Source organism: Salmo trutta, chromosome 4, assembly GCF_901001165.1.
Source record: "Salmo trutta chromosome 4, fSalTru1.1, whole genome shotgun sequence".
NCBI classification, from domain to species: Eukaryota; Metazoa; Chordata; class Actinopteri; order Salmoniformes; family Salmonidae; genus Salmo; species Salmo trutta.
The window spans coordinates 61,713,060-61,734,899 of record NC_042960.1 but is presented as its reverse complement, the minus strand read 5'-3'; the positions used below and the strand labels follow the sequence as shown (position 1 = coordinate 61,734,899).

Below are 21,840 nucleotides of genomic sequence, written 5' to 3'. Positions count from 1 at the left end.
TGCCACAACTTTGGAAGTATGCTTAGGGTCATTGTCCATGTGGAAGACCCATTTGCGACCAAGCTTTAACTTCCTGACTGATGTCTTGAGATGTTGCTTCAATATATCCACATAATTTTCCTTCTCATGATGCCATCTATTTTGTGAAGTGCACCAGTCCCTCCTGCAGCAAAGCACCCTGACAACATGATGCTGCCATCCCCATGCTTCACAATTGGGATGGTGTTCTTCGGCTTGTAAGCCTCCCCCTTTTTCCTCCAAACATAACGATGGTTATTATGGCCAAACAGTTCTATTTTTGTTTCATCAGACCTGAGGACATTTCTCCAAAAAGTACGACCTTTGTCCCCATGTGTAGTTGCAAACCGTAGTCTGACTTTTTTATTGTGGTTTTGGAGCAGTGGCTTCTTCCTTGCTGAGCGGCCTTTCAGGTTATGTCGATATAGGACTCGTTTTTACTGTGGATATAGATACTTGTGTACCTGTTTCCTCCAGCATCTTCACAAGATCCTTTGCCATTGTTCTGGGATTGATTTGCACTTTTCGCACCAAAGTACGTTCATCTCTAGAAGACAGAACGCATCTCCTTCCTGAGCGGTATGACGGCTGCATGGTCCCATGGTGTTTATACTTGCATACTATTGTTTGTACAGACTGTACAATTTCTACAATGCAGAAAATAGTAAAAATAAAGAAAACCCCTTAAATGAGTAGGTGTGTCCAAACTTTTGACTGGTACTGTATACACTCTGCATCCAGAATGAACAAGGCGGTGGTTGTGTTAATGAAAAGTCTTGTTGTCTGGCTAGTTGCGAGTGGGGTGTGTTGGTGCCGATTTGGCCTCTTTCAACCCCGCTAACAAGAGTTGTGGTGGCTAATCTGCCTCCGTTTATTACGTACAAACAGATCCCCTAAGGAATGGGTACATTTTGGTAAGTTTGCAAGTGGTTTTCTTGTGCTCTCGGCTGGGTGTCAACCCTAATTCGTAGGCAATAATTTGTAATTTCATAGGCAAGTATTTGTTTCTTAACAACGTAGAACAGCAGGTAAATGTCCACTCCAAGGTTAAGCAGGGGGTACACAGGGTTTGCTAACACAGATAGTTTGTGGTGTTTTGAGTGTGGAGACTTAGGGCATAATGCTAGTGCAGAAAAGCACGACCTTCCGGCAGCTGGGGCTAGGACTCAGGGGGCAGAGGCTGGGTCTCTCTCTGCTACTGGAGGGAGGAGAGTAGAGCAGGGTGAAATGGTGGGGCGCAGGCCGTGGAGAAAGATGGGGGTGCTGGTGGAGGTGAGGAGGGTTGCTATCGTAACGGAGACTCCGGTGGGCAAAGTCTTGGTGGGCTCATCCCAGGAAATATTGCCTGTCATTGGGGAGGAGGCATTGATCAGGGAGGTAGACAGGGGAGGAGGAGGACGGTACTGTGCCATTGGAGGAGAAGAGGGCGGTGGGTCAGCAGGAGAGGAGGAGGCCTCATTTTCAAATGGCTCATTGGATCCAGAGCTGACAGCCAGTCAGGTGGAGGGCCCAGTATATACGACGAGATAACTTTCTAGGTTCCTGATGGAGAGTAAAGAGGGAAAAGAAGGTTCTGCTGGAGTCTTATTTTATTGATCCTGGAAGGTTTGTAATGTCAGTACAACACGCAATGAAGAATGAGTGGTTTGGAGTCCTCTCACTCAGGAAGTGGGCTCAGCAGGGGTGTTGAATAATGTTCTGAATCAGGTCCATCTAGTGGACACATGGAGAATGAAGTATCCCACCTCAAAGCAGTATACGTGGGTAAAGAGGTTTGGGGTAGGGTGAGCACAGCTCTCCTGGATCGTATCTATACATTCAAGCATCAGCAATAGGCTATTGAGGGCCTCCATTCTCCCAGTTGAGTTTTCAGACCATCATATTGCCATGGCTCAGTTCTTTGTTCACCAGGGCCCAGGCAGGTGTCCTATTGGAAATTCAATGTAAAGCTCTTACAAGGTACCACTTTTTGCTCAAGCTTCCATGGCTTTTGGGAAAGGTAGGGACAGCAGAAGGGGGAGTTTGAGTCTCTCAGTCAGTGGTGGGATGTAGGGAAAGCCCAGATTCAGGTTTTCTGTTAGCAGTATACAGCTTTATCCTCTTCAGAGGCCAGGAGAGTCCTGGGGGAGCTTGAAAGGTTCATTAGTGAGGTGGCGGCTGAGCTGGTGGGTCAAGGTAGGGTGGGGCTGCAAGATAGATTATCTGAACTACTCAGGGACCTAGGGGCTTTCTTTTCAGATGAAAGAAAAAGGAGGACTTGTAAGAGCTAGATTTTCCATGTTGAGAGAGATGGATGCACCCAGCACTTTTGGGATAGAAAAACAGAGTGGGGAAACTAAGAAAATCCATTGTTTACGTTTGACTGATGGGCATGTAATTTCTGTTGTGGGGGAGATGAGGGAGTCTGATGGATGGGTAACTTCTGTTGTGGGGGAGATGAGGGAGCCTGATGGGTGGATAACTTCTGTTGTGGGGAGATGAGGGAGTCTGATGGATTGGTAACTTCTGTTGTGGGGAGATGAGGTGGGTAACTTCTGTTGTGGGGAGATGAGGTGGGTAACTTCTGTTGTGGGGAGATGAGGGAGCCTGATGGGTGGGTAACTTCTGTTGTGGGGAGACGAGGCATCGGACTGTGGAGTTGTACTCTGATTTATAGAGGGCAGAACTCTGTGATCCTGGGTGTTCTCAGGTTCTGCTCATAGACCTTTCCAAACTCTCTCTGTCACAGAGAAATCAAGTTGTCATTTCCCTGGCCTTTCACAAACTCTCAGCTGCCGTCTCTCAAAAGGTCTGCCTGTCCAATTTTATAAAAAGTTCTGGGGAATTATTAGACAGGACTTGTGCTGCGTGAGTCCGTCAGGGTGGGGGAGCTGCCACTAAGATGTAGACGGGCGGCTTTGACTCACCTGCCCAAAAAAAGGTATTTGAGCGACTTAGCGTCCCACGTAGCCCATAGAAGTTATCTGCGGGACACAGCCAGTGAAATATCAGGGCGGCAAATTCAAAAACAACAAAATGTCATAATTCAACTTTCTCAAACATACAACTATTTTACACCATTTTAATGATACACTTCTCCTTGATGTAACCACATTGTCCGATTTCAAAAAGGCTTTACAGCGAAAGCAAAACATTAGATTATGTTAGGAGAGTACATAGACAAAAATAATCAAACAGCCATTTTCTAAGCAAGGACATGTGTCAATAAAACCCAAAACACAGCTAACTGAAGCACTAACCTTTTACAATCTTCATCAGATGACACTCCTAGGACATTATGTTACACAATACATGTATGTTTTGTTCGATAAAGTTCATATTTATATCCAAAAACAGCATTTTACATTGGCGTGTGATGTTCAGAAAATGTATTCCCACCAAAACCACCGGTGAATGTGCACATCAATTTACAAAAATACTCATCATAAACGTTGACAAAATATATAACAATTATTTAAAGAATTATAGATAGACTACTCCTGGATGCAACCGCTTTGTCAGATTTTAAAATAGCTTTACGGAGAAAGCACATTTTTCAATATTCTGAGTACATAGCTCAGCCATCACAGAGAGCTATACAGACACCCGCCAAGTTCGGGGCAACCTAAACTCAGAATTAGTATTATAAATATTCTCTTACCTTTGCTGATCTTCGTCAGAATACACTCCCAGGACTGCTACTTCCACAAGAAATGTTGTTTTTGTTCGAAATAATACATATTTATGTCCAAATTCCTCTGTTTTGTTCGTGCGTTCAGAGCACTATCCAAAGGCTTAACGCGCGAGCGCGGTACCAGAGACGAAAAGTCAAAAATGTTCCATTACCGTACTTAGAAGCATGTCAAACGCTGTTTTAAAATCAATCTTCATGGTATTTTTAACGTAAAATTGCGATAATATTCCAACCGGACAATAGCGTATTCATTCAAGGAGAAAAAGAAGGAACGGCGTGCTCGCGTGACTGCGCATATCCAATCCCTTTGTCCCCAGGCAGTCCACTCAGTAACTGAGCTCTTATTATCTGCACAGTAACAGGAGAAGGCTGAAACAACTTTCTGAAGGCTTTTGACAGCCAATGGAAGCCTTAGGAAGTGCAATGTAACCCCACAGATACTGTAGTTTCGAAAGGGACTAGAAAGAAGAACTACAATTCTCAGATCCTCCACTTCCTGGTTGACCTTTTCTCAGGTTTTTGCCTGCCATATGAGTTCTGTTAGACTCACAGACACCATTCAAACAGTTTTAGAAACTTCAGAGTGTTTTCTATCCAAATCTACTAATAATATGCATATTCTAGTTTCTGGGCCAGAGTAGTAACCTGTTTAAATTAGGTACGTTTTTCATCCGGCCGTGAAAATACTGTTCCCTAGCCCAGACAGGTTAAAGAACTGGTGGCCTGTGGAATTGCTCTGTGTGGACAATAAGGTCTTTGCCAAGGTCCTTGCTAACAGACTGAAGTCCCACCTGGACTCTACGTACACAAGGACCAAACGTACCGTTTGCTCCGCAGGAGGCTACAGGGAGTGTGAGAGCCAGGCGTAGGGTTGGGGACAGACATAGCAGTGTCAGCATATGCTGATGACGTCTGTGTTGGTTAGGGATGAGCAGGACCTACGGGCCCTGGAGAATAGTTTAAGGGTGGACGAGGGGGTGTCTTCTGCTTAGGTAAACTGGGGCAGAGTGAGGCTCTTATGTGGGGCATGGAGGGACAGGGCACCTCCACAGCATCCAGGGGTGTTGCAATGGGGCTGTGAGAGGCTCAATATGCTTGGGGGTGTATCTAGGCTTTTTTCTGGTCGGGGCATCACTGGCTGAGGGCGGAGGTGCTGTACCTGCCTATCCAGGAGTGGGAACAAGGCCTGGTGGACCTGGAGAGCAGGGTGGCAGCATTCTGACTCAAAGCGGTGCAGAGGCTACTGTACCGTACGTACGGAGGTGGGCTGGAGGGAACCAGCATGTGCTCTGTTGAGGAGGGCTGGTGTATTGGGGCTGGATCAGCAGCTCTTCATCATGCGGCTGGAGAGACTCAATACAGCAGGGGTCTCTGATTTCTATGCTGCAGTACTGAGGGCCTGGCAGCTGCTGAGGCCCACACGAGAGGGAGGTGTGGTGCCTGGGCCGTGGGTATGGGAGGAGACCATCTTCCACAGCTCACTGATCCCGTTGAGGTCTGCTCATTCAGGGCTCCCGAGTGGCACAGCGGTCTAAGGCACTGCATCGCAGTGCTTGAGGTGTCACTACAGACACCCTGGTTTGAATCCAGGCTGTATCACAACCGGCTGTGATTGGGAGTCCCATAGGGTGGCGCACAATTTGCCCAGCGTCGTCCGTGTTTGGCCGGTGTAGGCTGTCATTATAAATAAGAATTTGTTCTTAGTTAAATAAAGGTTAAATTCAGCCATCCTGCAGGGACCTTTAATGGCAGCAGGCATCAAGAGACTAGCAGACCTGCAGCTGCCGGGGGGTGGGGGGTTGGCACAGCAGATGGGACTAAAGTCTCTTAGGCTACTGGAGAAAGTCATGAGGTTAGTCCAGGAGGCTCTGCCTGATCTAGTGAGGAGGGGACTGGAGAAACCTGAGGAGGGGCCTCCACTGTTTCCATTACTGCAAGTGACAGCAGAGACTGGGGACTGGCAGGAGTCCAGAGGACTTACTGACTTTTAACACTCTGAGCCTGGGGGAGTTTTCAGAGGTGGGGGGGCAAGGTGCTGTACACCCTCAGTGTCAAGGTTAAACACATCAGGAGCCTAGCGGGAGGGATGGGGCATCAGTGGCAGGGGGTTGTGGGGGCTGAGAGCATGGCAGGGTATAGGTGGAGGGTGCTCTATAAGCTCCCAGTGCTGGAGAGGTCAGGGGTCATCCAGTGGAGGGTATTACATGGAGCCCTGGACACCAATAGCTGGTTGGCTCGGGTTGACCTGGTTGTTGGGGAGGGGTGTCCATTTTCTGCAATGACAGACTGTTCATCATGTTTTTTCTGTGTTGCCAGGGTAATGCCATTACTGTTGACGCCTTAGGGTTGAGGTTGAGGTTTACAAAATGATCAACAGTATGGAGATGTTTCGGGAGGTATGGGGGCTCAGGGGGTCTGTCTGTACGGCTGGAGAGGAGGGGTTGGATGTACGGTTGGAATGTGGTGCTGGATGGTGTATTGTACTGTGGCGTTGGGTACTGTATAATGTGATTGTGTGGAGGTTGTGGTGGCACGCAATGTATTTTTAGGGGGGGGGGTGTTAGTGTAATGAGGATGGCTCATTAAAGTAAGACAAGTCAGTCTCATGCTCTCCCTGTCCCCCCTCTGTCTCCTTATTTCTCTCTCTTCTCCTCCCTCTTTCTCCCTTTCTCTCTCAACAGCACTCTACACAGGTAGCAGTGGAGGACAGTGAGAAGATCTTTACTGAGCTGATCCGCTCCATTGAGAGAAGGCGCTCTGAGGTGAAGGAGCTGATCAGAGCCCAAGAGAAGGCTCAAGTGAGTCAAGCTGAAGGACTCCTGGAGCAACTGAAGCAGGAGATAGCTGAGCTGAGGAAGAGAAGCACTGAGCTGGAGCAGCTCTCACACACAGAGGATCACATCCATTTCCTCCAGGTAACTAAACTGCTGTCGTGTCTTTGGCATCACTAAACTGAAGACTGTTAGTTTATCAAATCAATTCTCTGTAATTATTATTACATGATTATTCTAATCATGTAAATGTAATTAACTAGGAAGTCGGGACACCAAGGAAAATCTTCAGATTACAAAGTTATAATTTTCCTAATACAACTTTTCAGATTTTTTTTATATCTGATCAATTAGTCTTCTAATTAATTAATTATTCTTTACCTCACGTTAGTCTCATTCCAAACGTTGTAAATTGTTGGTTATCTGCACTCATTACAGTCTTCACTATGAGTCATCCATACATCAATTGTCTCAATCATTTAGTTATTAACTAACTAAATAATCACAGAAATGCACATACAAACAAACAAAGTAGATATGGTTACAAGGAAATGATAGGGGATGTGTCCTAGTGGGCTAAACCGGCATGGCGGCTTGGTAGACAAAAGGGAAGTGGGTGTAGACTGAGGAAGGCGGGAATTACGCAAATGAATCACTACACACTTGATAATTCTAACAATTGAAATGCTAATCCTTTTTTTTGCACATGAACGCTCACTCATTCGGGAATAATTGCAATCAATATATATATTTACGCTCAGTGTGTCGTCGTGATCTCTGTTGGAAAGTTTGTTTCTGTTGTAGAGTTTGTCTGCCCTCTCTCTCTCTGCCGTGGTTAGAATGGATAGTTCAGAGTAACATTCAGCAATGTTGTTATAGGATAGATGTTTCAGCGGTTGTCGGTCCTCGCATTCATGGGTACATCATTTCTAGCCGCAGACTAGTAATTAGTATCAAAGAGTAGCTCTTATTCTGTCGGATCAATAGTCTCAGAGTTTAACCACGTGGTATGGTTAAACGATTCAGCAATCTACTCAAACCTTAACTCCCTCTGTGATGAGGTACTAGTCTGAAGGGAATTGCTCCCAGTGGGGGTTATATTCGTAACAGTAGAAAAAGGCTGTCCCATGACGCCAGATCAATATCTGTGCTCATGGGGCGGGCCAATGATTTAGTTAAACTCCAAAGGGAATTGGAGTTTCTTTCATTAAAACAGTTTAAAATCACATTACATAATTTCACAAATAGTTTCATCTTTACTTATTGATTTTATACAACAATTAGATGCAAGCCTCATAACTGAGACTCTTGTATAAACAGAGTTATGGTAATGTGGCTGTATTGTCTTTCCTGAGGTCACCAAATTGTACAAAACGGACCAGTTCGTAGCTGGCTACTTCACCGACCGTTTATACATTCGGGTATTGTATTGTTCAGTTCACAAGATCTGTGATGTGGAAGAAGTTCCTATGAAAACTCACTCTCTCTTATACTCTGGCCATGAGGATGCAACTTCTCTAGGAATTTATGACCTGCCTAACAGAGCCTGTTGGTAGGGGGAAGACAGAGGTGGTGAGAGAGAGAGGGGGATGGTACTCGCTATCCACAGAGGGCAACGTCATGACACTGCCTTGATACATGTGATATGAAATTAAAACTAAAATTGAATTGGTTCTGTTTCTGTGTCTGTATGTCTGTCTGTCTCTCTCCAGAGTTATCAGTCTCTCTCCAGTGCCAGCGTATCTTCAGACTTACCCAGCATCGTTGTCCATCCTCTTCAGTACTTTGGAGATGTAAGACTATGCCAGCATCCCTGAGTCGCCTCTTCACTGTTGACGTTGAGACTGGTGTTTTGTGGGTACTATTTAATGAAGTTGCCAGTTAAGGACTTGCGAGGCGTCTGTTTCTCAAACTAGACACTCTAATGTACTTGTCCTCTTGCTCAGTTGTGCACCGGGGCCTCCCACTCCTCTTTCCATTCTGGTTAGAGCCAATTTGCGCTGTTCTGTGAAGGGAGTAGTACATGGCGTTGTACGAGATCTTCAGTTTCTTGGCAATTTCTCGCATAGAATAGCCTTCATTTCTCAGAACAAGAATAGACTGACGAGTTTCAGAAGAAAGTTCTTTGTTTCTGGACATTTTGAGCCTGTAATCGAACCCACAAATGCCGATGCTCCACATACTTAACTAGTCTAAAGAAGGCCAGTTTTATTGCTTCTTTAAATTAGCACAACAGTTTTCAGCTGTGCTAACAATTGCAAAAGGGTTTTCTCATGATCAATTAGCCTTTCTTTAAATGATAAACTTGGATTAGCCAACTCAACGTGTCTTTGGAACACAGGAGTGATGGTTGCTGATAATGGGCCTCTGTACGCCTGTGTAGATATTCCATAAAAAAATCTGCCGTTTCCAGTTACAATAGTCATTTACAACGTAAACAATGTCTACACTGTATTTCTGATCAATTCAATGTTATTTTAATGGACAAAAGAAATTGCTTTTCTTTAAAAAACAAGGACATTTCTAAGTGACCCCAAACTTTTAAAGTCCTGGAGTTTAAAGTGCTATAGTGGTGGTAATTGGTTCAGACACAATAATGTTGTGACTAAAGTATCAGGCCCTCAGTCCTCCAGAATAGGAGTGTACCTGGATCACAAGGCAGGTACTCTGTCCTTCTACAGTGTCTCTGACTCAATGACCCTCCTCCACAGAGTCCAGACCACATTCACTCAGCCCCTTTATCCTGGGTTTTGGCTCTCTGGTACTGCTGAGCTGGTTAAACTGTAGTAGGTTCCACATAGATACTAGTCATGCTGGTGTAGTCTATAGCTGAGCTTGTTAAACTGTAGTAGGATCCACATAGATACTAGTCATGCTGGTGTAGTCTATAGCTGAGCTGGTTAAACTGTAGTAGAGTCCACATAGATACTAGTCATGCTGGTGTAGTCTATAGCTGAGCTGGTTAAACTGTAGTAGGGTCCACATAGATACTAGTCATGCTGGTGTAGTCTATAGCTGAGCTGGTTAAACTGTAGTAGGGTCCACATAGATACTAGTCATGCTGGTGTAGTCTATAGCTGAGCTGGTTAAACTGTAGTAGGGTCCACATAGATACTAGTCATGCTGGTGTAGTCTATAGCTGAGCTGGTTAAACTGTAGTAGGGTCCACATAGATACTAGTCATGCTGGTGTAGTCTATAGCTGAGCTGGTTAAACTGTAGTAGGGTCCACATAGATACTAGTCATGCTGGTGTAGTCTATAACTGAGCTGGTTAAACTGTAGTAGGGTCCACATAGATACTAGTCATGCTGGTGTAGTCTATAGCTGAGCTGGTTAAACTGTAGTAGTGTCCACATAGATACTAGTCATGCTGGTGTAGTCTATAGCTGAGCTGGTTAAACTGTACTAGGGTCCACATAGATACTAGTCATGCTGGTGTAGTCTATAGCGGAGCTGGTTAAACTGTAGTAGGGTCCACATAGATACTAGTCATGCTGGTGTAGTCTATAGCTGAGCTGGTTAAACTGTAGTAGGGTCCACATAGATACTAGTCATGCTGGTGTAGTCTATAGCGGAGCTGGTTAAACTGTAGTAGGATCCACATAGATACTAGTCATGCTGGTGTAGTCTATAGCGGAGCTGGTTAAACTGTAGTAGGATCCACATAGATACTAGTCATGCTGGTGTAGTCTATAGCGGAGCTGGTTAAACTGTAGTAGGATCCACATAGATACTAGTCATGCTGGTGTAGTCTATAGCTGAGCTGGTTAAACTGTAGTAGGATCCACATAGATACTAGTCATATAAATGGTAAAAAAAAATGTTGAACCTTTATTTAACTTGCCAAGTCAGTTAAGAACAATTTTTTATTTACAATGACAGCCTACCCCGGCCAAACCCTAACCAGGATGACGCTAGGCCAATTGTGCTCAGCCCTATGGTACTCCCAATCATGGCCGGTTGTGATACAGCCTGGAATCGAACCAGGTCTGTAGTGACGCCTCTAGCACTGAGATGCAGTGCCTTAGACCGCTATGCCACTCGGGAGGCCCTAAATGTTAGTAACCACTAACATTACTTCATTACAATATCACACTAATGTTAGTGGTTACTTCATTAGAATATCACACTGTAATGTTAGTGGTTACTTCATTAGAATATCACACTGTAATGTTAGTGGTTGCTTCATTAGAATATCACACTGTAATGTTAGTGGTTACTTCATTAGAATATCACACTGTAATGTTAGTGGTTGCTTCATTAGAATATGACACTAATGTTAGTGGTTGCCTCCCCACTTGTTCTTCTGTTGTGTTTTTCTCCTGTTTGTTGATTGAAAATCAATCAACAATTCATCATTATAAAATAATATTATCTCCACCCACCCACTTCATGTCTGTCATCCCCGAGTTCTGTTAAGACTTCCTCTCATTGAACTGGGCCTCATTCTAAATGCTCACTTTGTATTGATTGTCCATACTGGACTTTACTATGGTTCTACATACAGTACCTGTATTGATAGTCCATACTGGGATTTACTATGGTTCTACATACAGTATCTGTATTGATAGTCCATACTGGGCTTTACTATGGTTCTACATACAGTATCTGTATTGATAGTCCATACTGGACTTTACTATGGTTCTACATACAGTATCTGTATTGATAGTCCATACTGGGCTTTACTATGGTTCTACATACAGTATCTGTATTGATAGTCCATACTGGACTTTACTATGGTTCTACATACAGTACCTGTATTGATAGTCCATACTGGGCTTTACTATGGTTCTTCATACAGTATCTGTATTGATAGTCCATACTGGACTTTACTATGGTTCTACATACAGTATCTGTATTGATAGTCCATACTGGGCTTTACTATGGTTCTACATACAGTATCTGTATTGATAGTCCATACTGGACTTTACTATGGTTCTACATACAGTACCTGTATTGATAGTCCATACTGGACTTTACTATGGTTCTACATACAGTACCTGTATTGATAGTCCATACTGGACTTTACTATGGTTCTACATACAGCATCTGTATTGATAGTCCATACTGGACTTTACTATGGTTCTACATACAGTACCTGTATTGATAGTCCATACTGGACTTTACTATGGTTCTACATACAGTATCTGTACCTGGAGGGTTTCTGCTCACATATTCCTTTATCTCCACAACTTTATCTAATTCTCTCTCTCTCCTTTCTAAGTGTGAACTTGTCCACTTCCCTTCATGGATTTAAAGGAAATGACTGGTATATGTGAACTCCCTCTACCCCATGCCAACACCAATCCAATGATTTACCATTTGTGAGGAGTAGAGAAGGAATGTTACACTTCAGGAGGAAGGAGAGATTATTGGGACGCACCCATGGAGAGATGATAGAGGGATGTGAAAGAGGAGAGAGGTAATGGTTGTACTCCCCCATGGAGAGATGATAGAGGGATGTGAAAGAGGAGAGAGGTAATGGTTGTACTCCCCCATGGAGAGATGATAGAGGGATGTGAAAGAGGAGAGAGGTAATGGTTGTACTCCCCCATGGAGAGATGATAGAGGGATGTGAAAGAGGAGAGAGGTAATGGTTGTACTCCCCCATGGAGAGATGATAGAGGGATGTGAAAGAGGAGAGAGGTAATGGTTGTACTCCCCCATGGAGAGATGATAGAGGGATGTGAAAGAGGAGAGAGGTAATGGTTGTACTCCCCCATGGAGAGATGATAGAGGGATGTGAAAGAGGAGAGAGGTAATGGTTGTACTCCCCCATGGAGAGATGATAGAGGGATGTGAAAGAGGAGAGAGGTAATGGTTGTACTCCCTCATGGAGAGATGATAGAGGGATGTGAAAGAGGAGAGAGGTAATGGTTGTACTCCCCCATGGAGAGATGATAGAGGGACGTGAAAGAGGAGAGAGGTAACGGTTGTACTCCCCCATGGAGAGATGATAGAGGGATGTGAAAGAGGAGAGAGGTAACGGTTGTACTTCCCCATGGAGAGATGATAGAGGGATGTGAAAGAGGAGAGAGGTAATGGTTGTACTCCCCCATGGAGAGATGATAGAGGGATGTGAAAGAGGAGAGAGGTAATGGTTGTACTCCCCCATGGAGAGATGATAGAGGGATGTGAAAGAGGAGAGAGGTAATGGTTGTACTCCCCCATGGAGAGATGATAGAGGGATGTGAAAGAGGAGAGAGGTAATGGTTGTACTCCCTCATGGAGAGATGAGAGGGATGTGAAAGAGGAGAGAGGTAATGGTTGTACTCCCCCATGGAGAGATGATAGAGGGATGTGAAAGAGGAGAGAGGTAATGGTTGTACTCCCCCATGGAGAGATGATAGAGGGATGTGAAAGAGGAGAGAGGTAATGGTTGTACTTATTTATTCTCTCTTTACTGACATTCTGTTTCACTGACATAATTGCATACCACAAAATAATGAATGCTGGATAGATAAAGCTCACTTCCTTCCATAAGAGTCATTGAAGCGTTCGCTGAGATAGGCCCCTGACTTCACAGGGGGATATTTGTTGGACCCGTCACAACAGGTGATGAGGGCTTCATCGTCTGGCTGCACAAAGAAAGCCAGGGACTGCCGTGTGCTTGAGTCTCCAGCGGGGGGCAGCAAAACCCTATGGACCTGAAAGGGAAAGTGAGATGCAAAATTCAAAGGCAAATTTACCTTTGCTTCCACAGAGACCCAAGTCATATTCACTAGGCACCAAACTTAAGAAAATGAACTGAAACAGGCAGGGACTAACTGAACTTATGAAAATAAGTTTGTTTTCTGTTGCAAAATGTTTTGCTACAGTGTACCCTAATGTATACGACCCTGGATTCAAATACTATTTGAAATCTTACAAATACTTTTAGCATATCCTTTAGTCTTCCAGGTGGGCAGGGTTTGTTTATACTTTTAGGACTTTTCTATTGGTTCCATTATAACAAACTCAATCAAGCGCTGCTTATTAAGTATTCTAAATCATTTTAAATAGTATTTGAATGCAGGTCTGTTTCCATAAGCAACGAGCCTGTAACATCTTGTATGATCTTATCAAGTAACGGTGTGTCAAATGGAAAGGCAAGTCTCACCACTGAGAGGAAAACATCACTGGTCCACCTCTGCATCAGGTCAGCTATGTTGATCAGTACTGTCCCAGGGATGCTGGGAGCAGAGATGAACTCCCCTGACCTGGTACGCACCTATGGAGTTGTCATTTTAATATCAGTTTAACCCCATTACTGATATAACACACATAAGCCATGTTAATAAAATGAAATTGATCAAAGTTACATTTATTCTCAATAAATTTCACCCCAGGTCACTTGGTAAGTTTGTTAATATCTCCAAAGTGGTCTGATATTGAGATGACTGCAGGTCTGAATCCCAAACTAATGGGGGGGAAATGGCAACATCTAATAAGATGGCATTTAGAGGTATGGATAAAATATTTTTTTTGTCAAACTTTGCTATTGGGGTGAACAAATACCATTAACATACATACAGTGCATTCGGAAAGTATTCAGACACCTTCCCTTTTTACATATTTTGTTACGTTACGGCCTTATTCTAAAAAATCGATTTTAAAATAAGGCTGTAACGTAACAAAATTTGGAGAAAGTCATGGGGCCTGAATACTTACCGAATGCAATGTAGTCCATTAAAATGTGGCTTAATAAGTTGCATGGACTGTGTGCAATAATATAACTAGAGCCAAAGTTTTTCCTGCCAGGTGACGTAGCCAGAAACACTGGCCCTAATAGACGCTGCAGAGGATTCAGATATCTTGTTTACCTGCAGGCCACCCTCTTGGTTCTAGAAGACCAGAGGATTCAGTGGTGTCTTGTTTACATGCAGGCCACCCTCTTGGTTCTAGAAGACCAGAGGATTCAGTGGTGTCTTGTTTACCTGCAGGCCACCCTCTTGGTTCTAGAAGACCAGAGGATTCAGTGGTGTCTTGTTTACCTGCAGGACACCCTCTTGGTTCTAGAAGACCAGAGGATTCAGTGGTGTCTTGTTTACCTGCAGGACACTCTCTTGGTTCTAGAAGACCAGAGGATTCAGTGGTGTCTTGTTTACCTGCAGGACACCCTCTTGGTTCTAGAAGACCAGAGGATTCAGTGGTGTCTTGTTTACCTGCAGGCCACCCTCTTGGCTCTGGAAGACCAGGGTGATGCTGCCGTAGTCAGAGTGTTCTCCACAGTGCAGCTGGCCCTCCTTCACCCTGTCACTCCTCACCGGGGGGTAATACAGCGACCTCAGGGTAGTGCCGTTCGCATCCCCTGAAGGGGACAACAACAAGCCTGATTCACACAATAGGGCACCAACTGTATTTTCCTTTCACATTGTCCTTTCAATGATGGTTCCAGCACTTTTGCAACAGAGTCAGAATGTTAGATACACATTGACATCGAAAGGGAACCATGATTAATGTGTATTTGTAACATTCTGACACTGTGTTGCAATAGTGCTTTGACGAAGAAGCTCCAAAATGTTTTAGCAATTCATATCGTTGAAGGGGATAAGTAGCCATCCTTAACTTTCTTTTACAACTGGGCAATTAAAAAAAGTAACAGAGGGACACAGACTCAGATTTTCACTTTAAAATGTATGTCAAACAGAATGAGGGTTTGGGGTATTTGTGACGTCATTCTGTTACCAAACTTTGCATCTGCGCTGTTCTTCAAGTAAATGTGTTTCTGTTCATGTTTTTGGTAAATTGTTAAAGTAGTCCTTGTCCATTGTTGTAAGGTTTGTTTAACTTTGCAATCATTGTTTTTTGTTTGACATACATTTTAAAGTGAACAATCTGAATCTTAGTGTCACTGTTACCATGGAATTGCCCAACTTCAGTCTTACATTCTTAGGACTGAGCACCCCTTCACCCAGGTGTGATTGTACATAGATAACCCTCAGAGAGAGAGAGAGCTGTACTCACTCCCTATGTGTCTGTGTGCACTCAGGAAGACCTCAGCCTCCAGGCCCAGACTGTAGGCCATCACATGAAGCACCCGGAGACACAGGTCCTTACAGCGCAGGAAGAACGATGACTGGGTCTCACAGAATCCATTCACTCCTTCCCATGATGGCCATTTCTATAGACCAGGAAGAGTTGGTTAAGAACTGTGAAATCAGAGCTATATACAATGTAGGATATAAAAGATGACAGGAATACATTGAAAGTTGTCAAAAGCTATGGGTGGCCTGGTGAGTTCTGTTCCTAGATGGAGTTCTATCAGCCTGGTGAGTTCTGTTCCTAGATGGAGTTCTATCAGCCTGGTGAGTTCTGTTCCTAGATGGAGTTCTATCAGCCTGGTGAGTTCTGTTCCTAGATGGAGTTCTATCAGCCTGGTGAGTTCTGTTCCTAGATGGGAGTTCTATCAGCCTGGTGAGTTCTGTTCCTAGATGGGAGTTCTATCAGCCTGGTGAGTTCTGTTCCTAGATGGGAGTTCTATCAGCCTGGTGAGTTCTGTTCCTAGATGGGAGTTCTATCAGCCTGGTGAGTTCTGTTCCTAGATGGAGTTCTATCAGCCTGGTGAGTTCTGTTCCTAGATGGAGTTCTATCAGCCTGGTGAGTTCTGTTCCTAGATGGAGTTCTATCAGCCTGGTGAGTTCTGTTCCTAGATGGGAGTTCTATCAGCCTGGTGAGTTCTGTTCCTAGATGGGAGTTCTATCAGCCTGGTGAGTTCTGTTCCTAGATGGGAGTTCTATCAGCCTGGTGAGTTCTGTTCCTAGATGGAGTTCTATCAGCCTGGTGAGTTCTGTTCCTAGATGGAGTTCTATCAGAGTGGTTGAACTCTGTATATGGCTCTGAGCGAGGCCAATCCCTTTGTACCTTGACCTTAACAATGATAGCAACAACAACCACAGCAGAGAAGTTGGATGTACAGACAGACAGACAGACAGACAGACAGACGTTGTTTACTATGTCTGGATGAAAGGAAGCAGTGTTGAAGGCTTCCTTTAGGTCTCCTGGTCTCTTGGGATTTAAACTGTGAATACAGAGAGATGGTCCAACCATTCAATCAATGTACAGAACAAACAGTCATCATTAACACTATACTGAATGGAGCCTATGGATATAATATATTATCATATAACATAATGACTAGACTAACTGTTTTGACAAGAAAGCACAGCCAGATATTTTGACTTGACAGTGTGTCTCTATACCTCTCTGTCTCTGAAGACACCCAGCCATGGTTAGGATTATTAGAGAAACTTTTCCTGCTGAAAGGCAGTTTCATTTCGTCTGGTTGCAGAAAGAATTTCTTGGATATGTTCATAACCCCATCCACCTATGAAGAATAGCCTCATGTTGATCACCCAAAGCACAAAGTTCACTCGTACTGACATGCCAAATATTTCCAACAGCTTTAAAAAAAAACTTTAAAAAAACTCTCACCTCTAATTGCACTATCCCAGTATTCTTCAGATAAACAAATCCCACTTCGGTAAAGGCCGTTTTCAACTGCCTGCTCAGGATCTCTAACTGTTCGCTCGAAACATCGTTTTCCCCTAACTTGTATGCTCCAAAATCAACAACTGGTATCTTCATGTTGGGAGTTGGGACAATGATCTGGCTAAACAATGAAACAGTGAGTTGAATATGTCCAGAGGTTTGCAATTATGCATAGCAGATTGCACCCAGACCATGTGTCGCTAGGGGTGTTTTCATTATGACGAATCTGTAGCAAAACGTTTCTAAACAGGAAACAAATGGAACGAAATGGGGCGGGACCTACATGATTTTGTCCAATAGAAACGCTCGTTTTATTTGCCAAACGTTTTGCAACTGCTTGGACTAATGATTACACCCCAGTTGAGTGAGCAAATGTTGACATAATTCCTTTTTCTCAGTGTGCGTGAACCATGTGACAACTGTGAGCCAATAGTAATGCATTGTTATTTCACCTTTGGATGTTGTTCATTGTCTGATATGAGTCAGAGCATTTATCCCAAGGCCAATGTAGTGTGATCATTGTAAAGCTTTTTGGTCATGTATCAAGTGGTTGCAGAAGTGATGAATATGTGAAATGTTGCAATTGAGGTGGTAACCACGAAGCAACGTCTTCCGAATGCCCCACAAGGGTCGAAGAGAAGGAGGTGGCCAAAGTCAGGGCTGTACAGAGCATTTCATATACAGCAGCTGTGAAAAGGGTTGAGGGGTTGAATGGCGCAACATAAGAGTCCATGGCAGTGGATAGGCCTACACTGCAGACTGCAGGAGTTGCTTTTCACCTGCAGGATCCTGACGTATTAAAGGTTAAGAAGGTTGAATTTGTGGCATTTCAAGTATTATCATTTTTTTTCTGAGGTCTTGGCTGATTTCTGTTGATTTTCCCCATGATGTCAAGCAAAGAGGCACTGAGTTTGAAGGTATGCCTTGAAATACATCCACAGGTACACCTCCAATTGACTCAAATGATGTCAATCAAATCAAATCAAATTTATTTATATAGCCCTTCTTACATCAGCTGATATATCAAAGTGCTGTACAGAAATCCAGCCTAAAACCCCAAACAGCAAGCAATGCCGGTGTAGAAGCACGGTGGCTAGGAAAAACTCCCTAGAAAGGCCAAAACCTAGGAAGAAACCTAGAGAGGAACCAGGCTATGAGGGGTGGCCAGTCCTCTTCTGGCTGTGCCGGGTGGAGATTATAACAGAACATGGCCAAGATGTTCAAATGTTCATAAATGACCAGCATGGTCAAATAATAGTAATCACAGTGAACAGGTCAGGGTTCCATAGCCGCAGGCAGAACAGTTGAAACTTGAGCAGCAGCACGGCCAGGTGGACTGGGGACAACAAGGAGTCATCATGCCAGGTAGTCCTGAGGCATGGTCCTAGGGCTCAGGTCCCCAAGAGAGAGAAAGAGAGAATTAGAGAGAGCATACTTAAATTAACACAGGACAGCGGATAAGACAGGAGAAATACTCCAGATTTAACAGACTGACCCTAGCCCCCCGACACATAAACTACTGCAGCATAAATACTGGAGGCTGAGACAGGAGGGGTCAGGAGACACTGTGGCCCCATTCGATGATACCCCCGGACAGGGCCAAACAGGCAGGATATAACCCCACCCTCTTTGCCAAAGCACAGCCCCCACACCACTAGAGGGATATCTTCACCCACCAACTTACCATCCTGAGACAAGGCCGAGTATAGCCCACAAAGATCTCCGCCACGGCACAACCCAAGGTGGGGCGCCAACCCAGACAGGAAGACCACGTCGGTGACTCAACCCAGTCAAGTGACGCACCCCTCCTAGGGACGGCATGGAAGAGCACCAGTAAGCCAGTGACTCAGCCCCTGTAATAGGGTTAGAGGCAGAGAATCCCAGTGGAGAGAGGGGAACCAGCCACGCAGAGACAGCAAGGGCGGTTCGTTGTTCCAGTGCCTTTCCGTTCACCTTCACACTCCTGGGCCAGACTACACTCAACCATAGGACCTACTGAAGAGATGAGTCTTCAATAAATACTTAAAGGTTGAGACCGAGTCTGCGTCTCTCACATGGGTAGGCAGACCATTCCATGAAAATGTAGCTCTATAGGAGAAAGCCCTGCCTCCAGCTGTTTGCTTAGAAATTCTAGGGACAATTAGGAGGCCTGCGTCTTGTGACCGTAGTGTACGTGTAGGTATGTACGGCAGGACCAAATCGGAATGATAGGTAGGAGCAAGCCCATGTAATGCTTTGTAGGTTAGCAGTAAAACCTTGAAATCAGCCCTTGCCTTAACAGGAAGCCAGTGTAGGGAGGCTAGCACTGGAGTAATATGATCATATTTTTTGGTTCTAGTCAGGATTCTAGCAGCCGTATTTAGCACTAACTGAAGTTTATTCAGTGCTTTATCCGGGTAGCCAGAAAGTAGAGCATTGCAGAAGTCTAACCTAGAAGTAACAAAAGCATGGATACATTTTTCTGCATAATTTTTGGACAGAAAATATCAGATTTTTGCAATATTACGGAAATGGAAAAAGCTGTCCTTGAAACAGTCTTGATATGTTCGTCAAAAGAGAGATCAGGGTCCAGAGTAACGCTGAGGTCCTTCACAGTTTTATTTGAGATGACTATACAACCATCAAGATTAATTGTCAGATTCAACAGAAGATCTCTTTGTTTCTTGGGACCTAGAACAAGCATCTCTGTTTTGTCCGAGTTTAAAAGTAGAACGTTTGCAGCCATCCACTTCCTTATGTCTGTATAGCAGGGAGCTAGTTTCTTATGACAAATGTTTTTAGTTTTTAGGGGTGCAACTGCATCTAGGGTATTGCGCAAGGTTAAATTGAGTTCCTCGGTTAGGTGGTTAACTGATTTTTGTCCTCTGACGTCCTTGGGTAGGCAGAGGGAGACTTGAAGGGCATCAAGGAATCTTTGGGTTGTCTGAGAATTTCTAGTACGACTTTTGATGCTCCTTGGTTGGGGTCTGAGCAGATTATTTGTTGCGATTGCAAACGTAATAAAATGGTGGTCTGATAGTTCAGGATTATGAGGAAAAACATTAAGATCCACAACATTTATTCCATGGGACAAAACTAGGTCCAGAGTATGACTGTGGCAGTGAGTAGGTCCGGAGACATGTTGGACAAAACCCACTGAGTCGATGATGGCTCCAAAAGCCTTTTCGAGTGGGTCTGTGGACTTTTCCATGTGAATATTAAAGTCACCAAAAATTTGAATATTATCTGCTATGACTACAAGGTCAGATAGATCAATTAGCCTACCAGAAGCTTCTAAAGCCATGTCATCATTTTCTGGTATTTTCCAAGCTGTTTAAAGGCACAGTCAACTTAGTGTATGTAAATTTCTGACCCACTGGAATTGTGATACAGTAAATTATAAGTGAAATAATCTGTCTGTAAACAATTGTTGGAAAGATTACTTGTGTCATGCACAAAGTAGATGTCCTAACCGACTTGCCAAAACTATAGTTTGTTAACAAGAAATTTGTGGAGTGGTTGAAAAACGAGTTTTAATGACTCCAACCTAAGTGTATGTAAACTTTCGACTTCAACTGTAGACTCTAAGCTTTCATTTGACCCCCAATTTGAATACTTCTATGAACTTCACATGTTGGTGCTCATAGGCCCTTTACGTGGAAATGACCATAGGCTACCGGTCTACTTTACTTTCAAGCTTGCTTGGCTATTGAATAAGCGATAGATAAATGGTAGTCTAATTTTATTTGTGCAGCGGGAATAAACCAGTCATGTCAGAACATCTGATAGTGATTTAGATATAATACAAGTCAAGGAAACATATGAGGCTACATGTTGCTATGCCGTCTCCTTACCAACGGCAAATGCATCTCTTTTAGCATTACATTTTAATGTTTTTATTAACTTACCAAACGCTGACATTTCACCCAAAATAACAATATTTGCTTGAAATACAATTCTTCAACCACTAGTAGTTGTGCGTAAGTATTGTCTGAGCTGTACGTCAAGTTCAGAATTTATAAATACCAACCTTCATGGGAAAAATGCTGTACACAAGGTTTAGTCTTTTCTCTGTGTTCGCACCTTTGGGGTCATCAACTAGATTCAGGTTACTACAGTATCAAACACAAACCTTTTGATAAATGAGGCCCTAAGGTCAGGGGTCATCAACTAGATTCAGGTTACTACAGTATCAAACACAGACCTTTGATAAATGAGGCCCTAAGGTCAGGGGTCATCAACTAGATGCAGGTTATTACAGTATCAAACACAAACCTTTGATAAATGAGGCCCTAGGTCAGGGGTCATCAACTAGATTCAGGTTACTACAGTATCAAACACAGACCTTTTGATAAATGAGGCCCTAAGGTCAGGGGTCATCAACTAGATGCAGGTTGCTACAGTATCAAACACAAACCTTTTGATAAATGAGGCCCTAGGTCAGGGGTCATCAACTACATTCAGCCGAGGGCCTTTTGTTTTTTCTTGAGCGGATGATCAAGGGTTCCAAACATAATTATAAATCATTTGTAGACTGCAAATTGACCGCAAGAAGCAATCACAAAAACGTACTGTCTCTCTATTATGCGTGGGAATACTTTGGAACAGAATTCCAAAATCAATATCACTTGGAGCTGATTTGCTGGTGTTTTTAGTCTTATGTCCAACAATAAATAAAAAATAAAAAAGTGGTGTATGAAGGTTGCTAGGTTTTGGTCTTTCTAGGGAGTTTTTCCTAGCCACCGTGCTTCTACACCTGCATTGCTTGCTGTTTGGGGTTTTAGGCTGGGTTTCTGTACAGCACTTTGAGATATCAGCTGATGTAAGAAGGGCTATATAAATACATTTGATTTGATTTGATTTGCCATAGTATCAAATGCAAATTTGTCCCTTTCCAGAACAGAGCTGTAAGGATTTGATGTGGATGT

The 21,840-nt window shown here is 43.7% G+C and overlaps 1 protein-coding gene across 2 annotated transcripts; it reads right to left on the bottom strand.

Annotated features, from left to right (window-relative positions):
• Window positions 1–12,836: 12,836 nt before the first annotated feature.
• Window positions 12,837–17,160, bottom strand: si:dkey-10o6.2 (isopenicillin N synthase family oxygenase). Of its 2 annotated transcripts, none has more exons than XM_029751643.1 (7): window positions 16,877–17,160; window positions 16,645–16,769; window positions 16,388–16,463; window positions 15,410–15,566; window positions 14,608–14,753; window positions 13,563–13,673; window positions 12,837–13,110 (listed from the first exon to the last, which is right to left on the bottom strand). In XM_029751643.1, exons 1-7 carry the CDS (start codon window positions 17,027–17,029, stop codon window positions 12,931–12,933), a joined length of 948 nt encoding a protein of 315 aa, XP_029607503.1. In that variant the 5' UTR covers window positions 17,030–17,160; the 3' UTR covers window positions 12,837–12,930. The 2 variants fall into 2 exon arrangements, with proteins under 2 accessions (XP_029607503.1, XP_029607505.1); XM_029751645.1 differs by having other exon boundaries at window positions 16,397–16,463; window positions 16,877–17,159.
• Window positions 17,161–21,840: the final 4,680 nt, after the last annotated feature.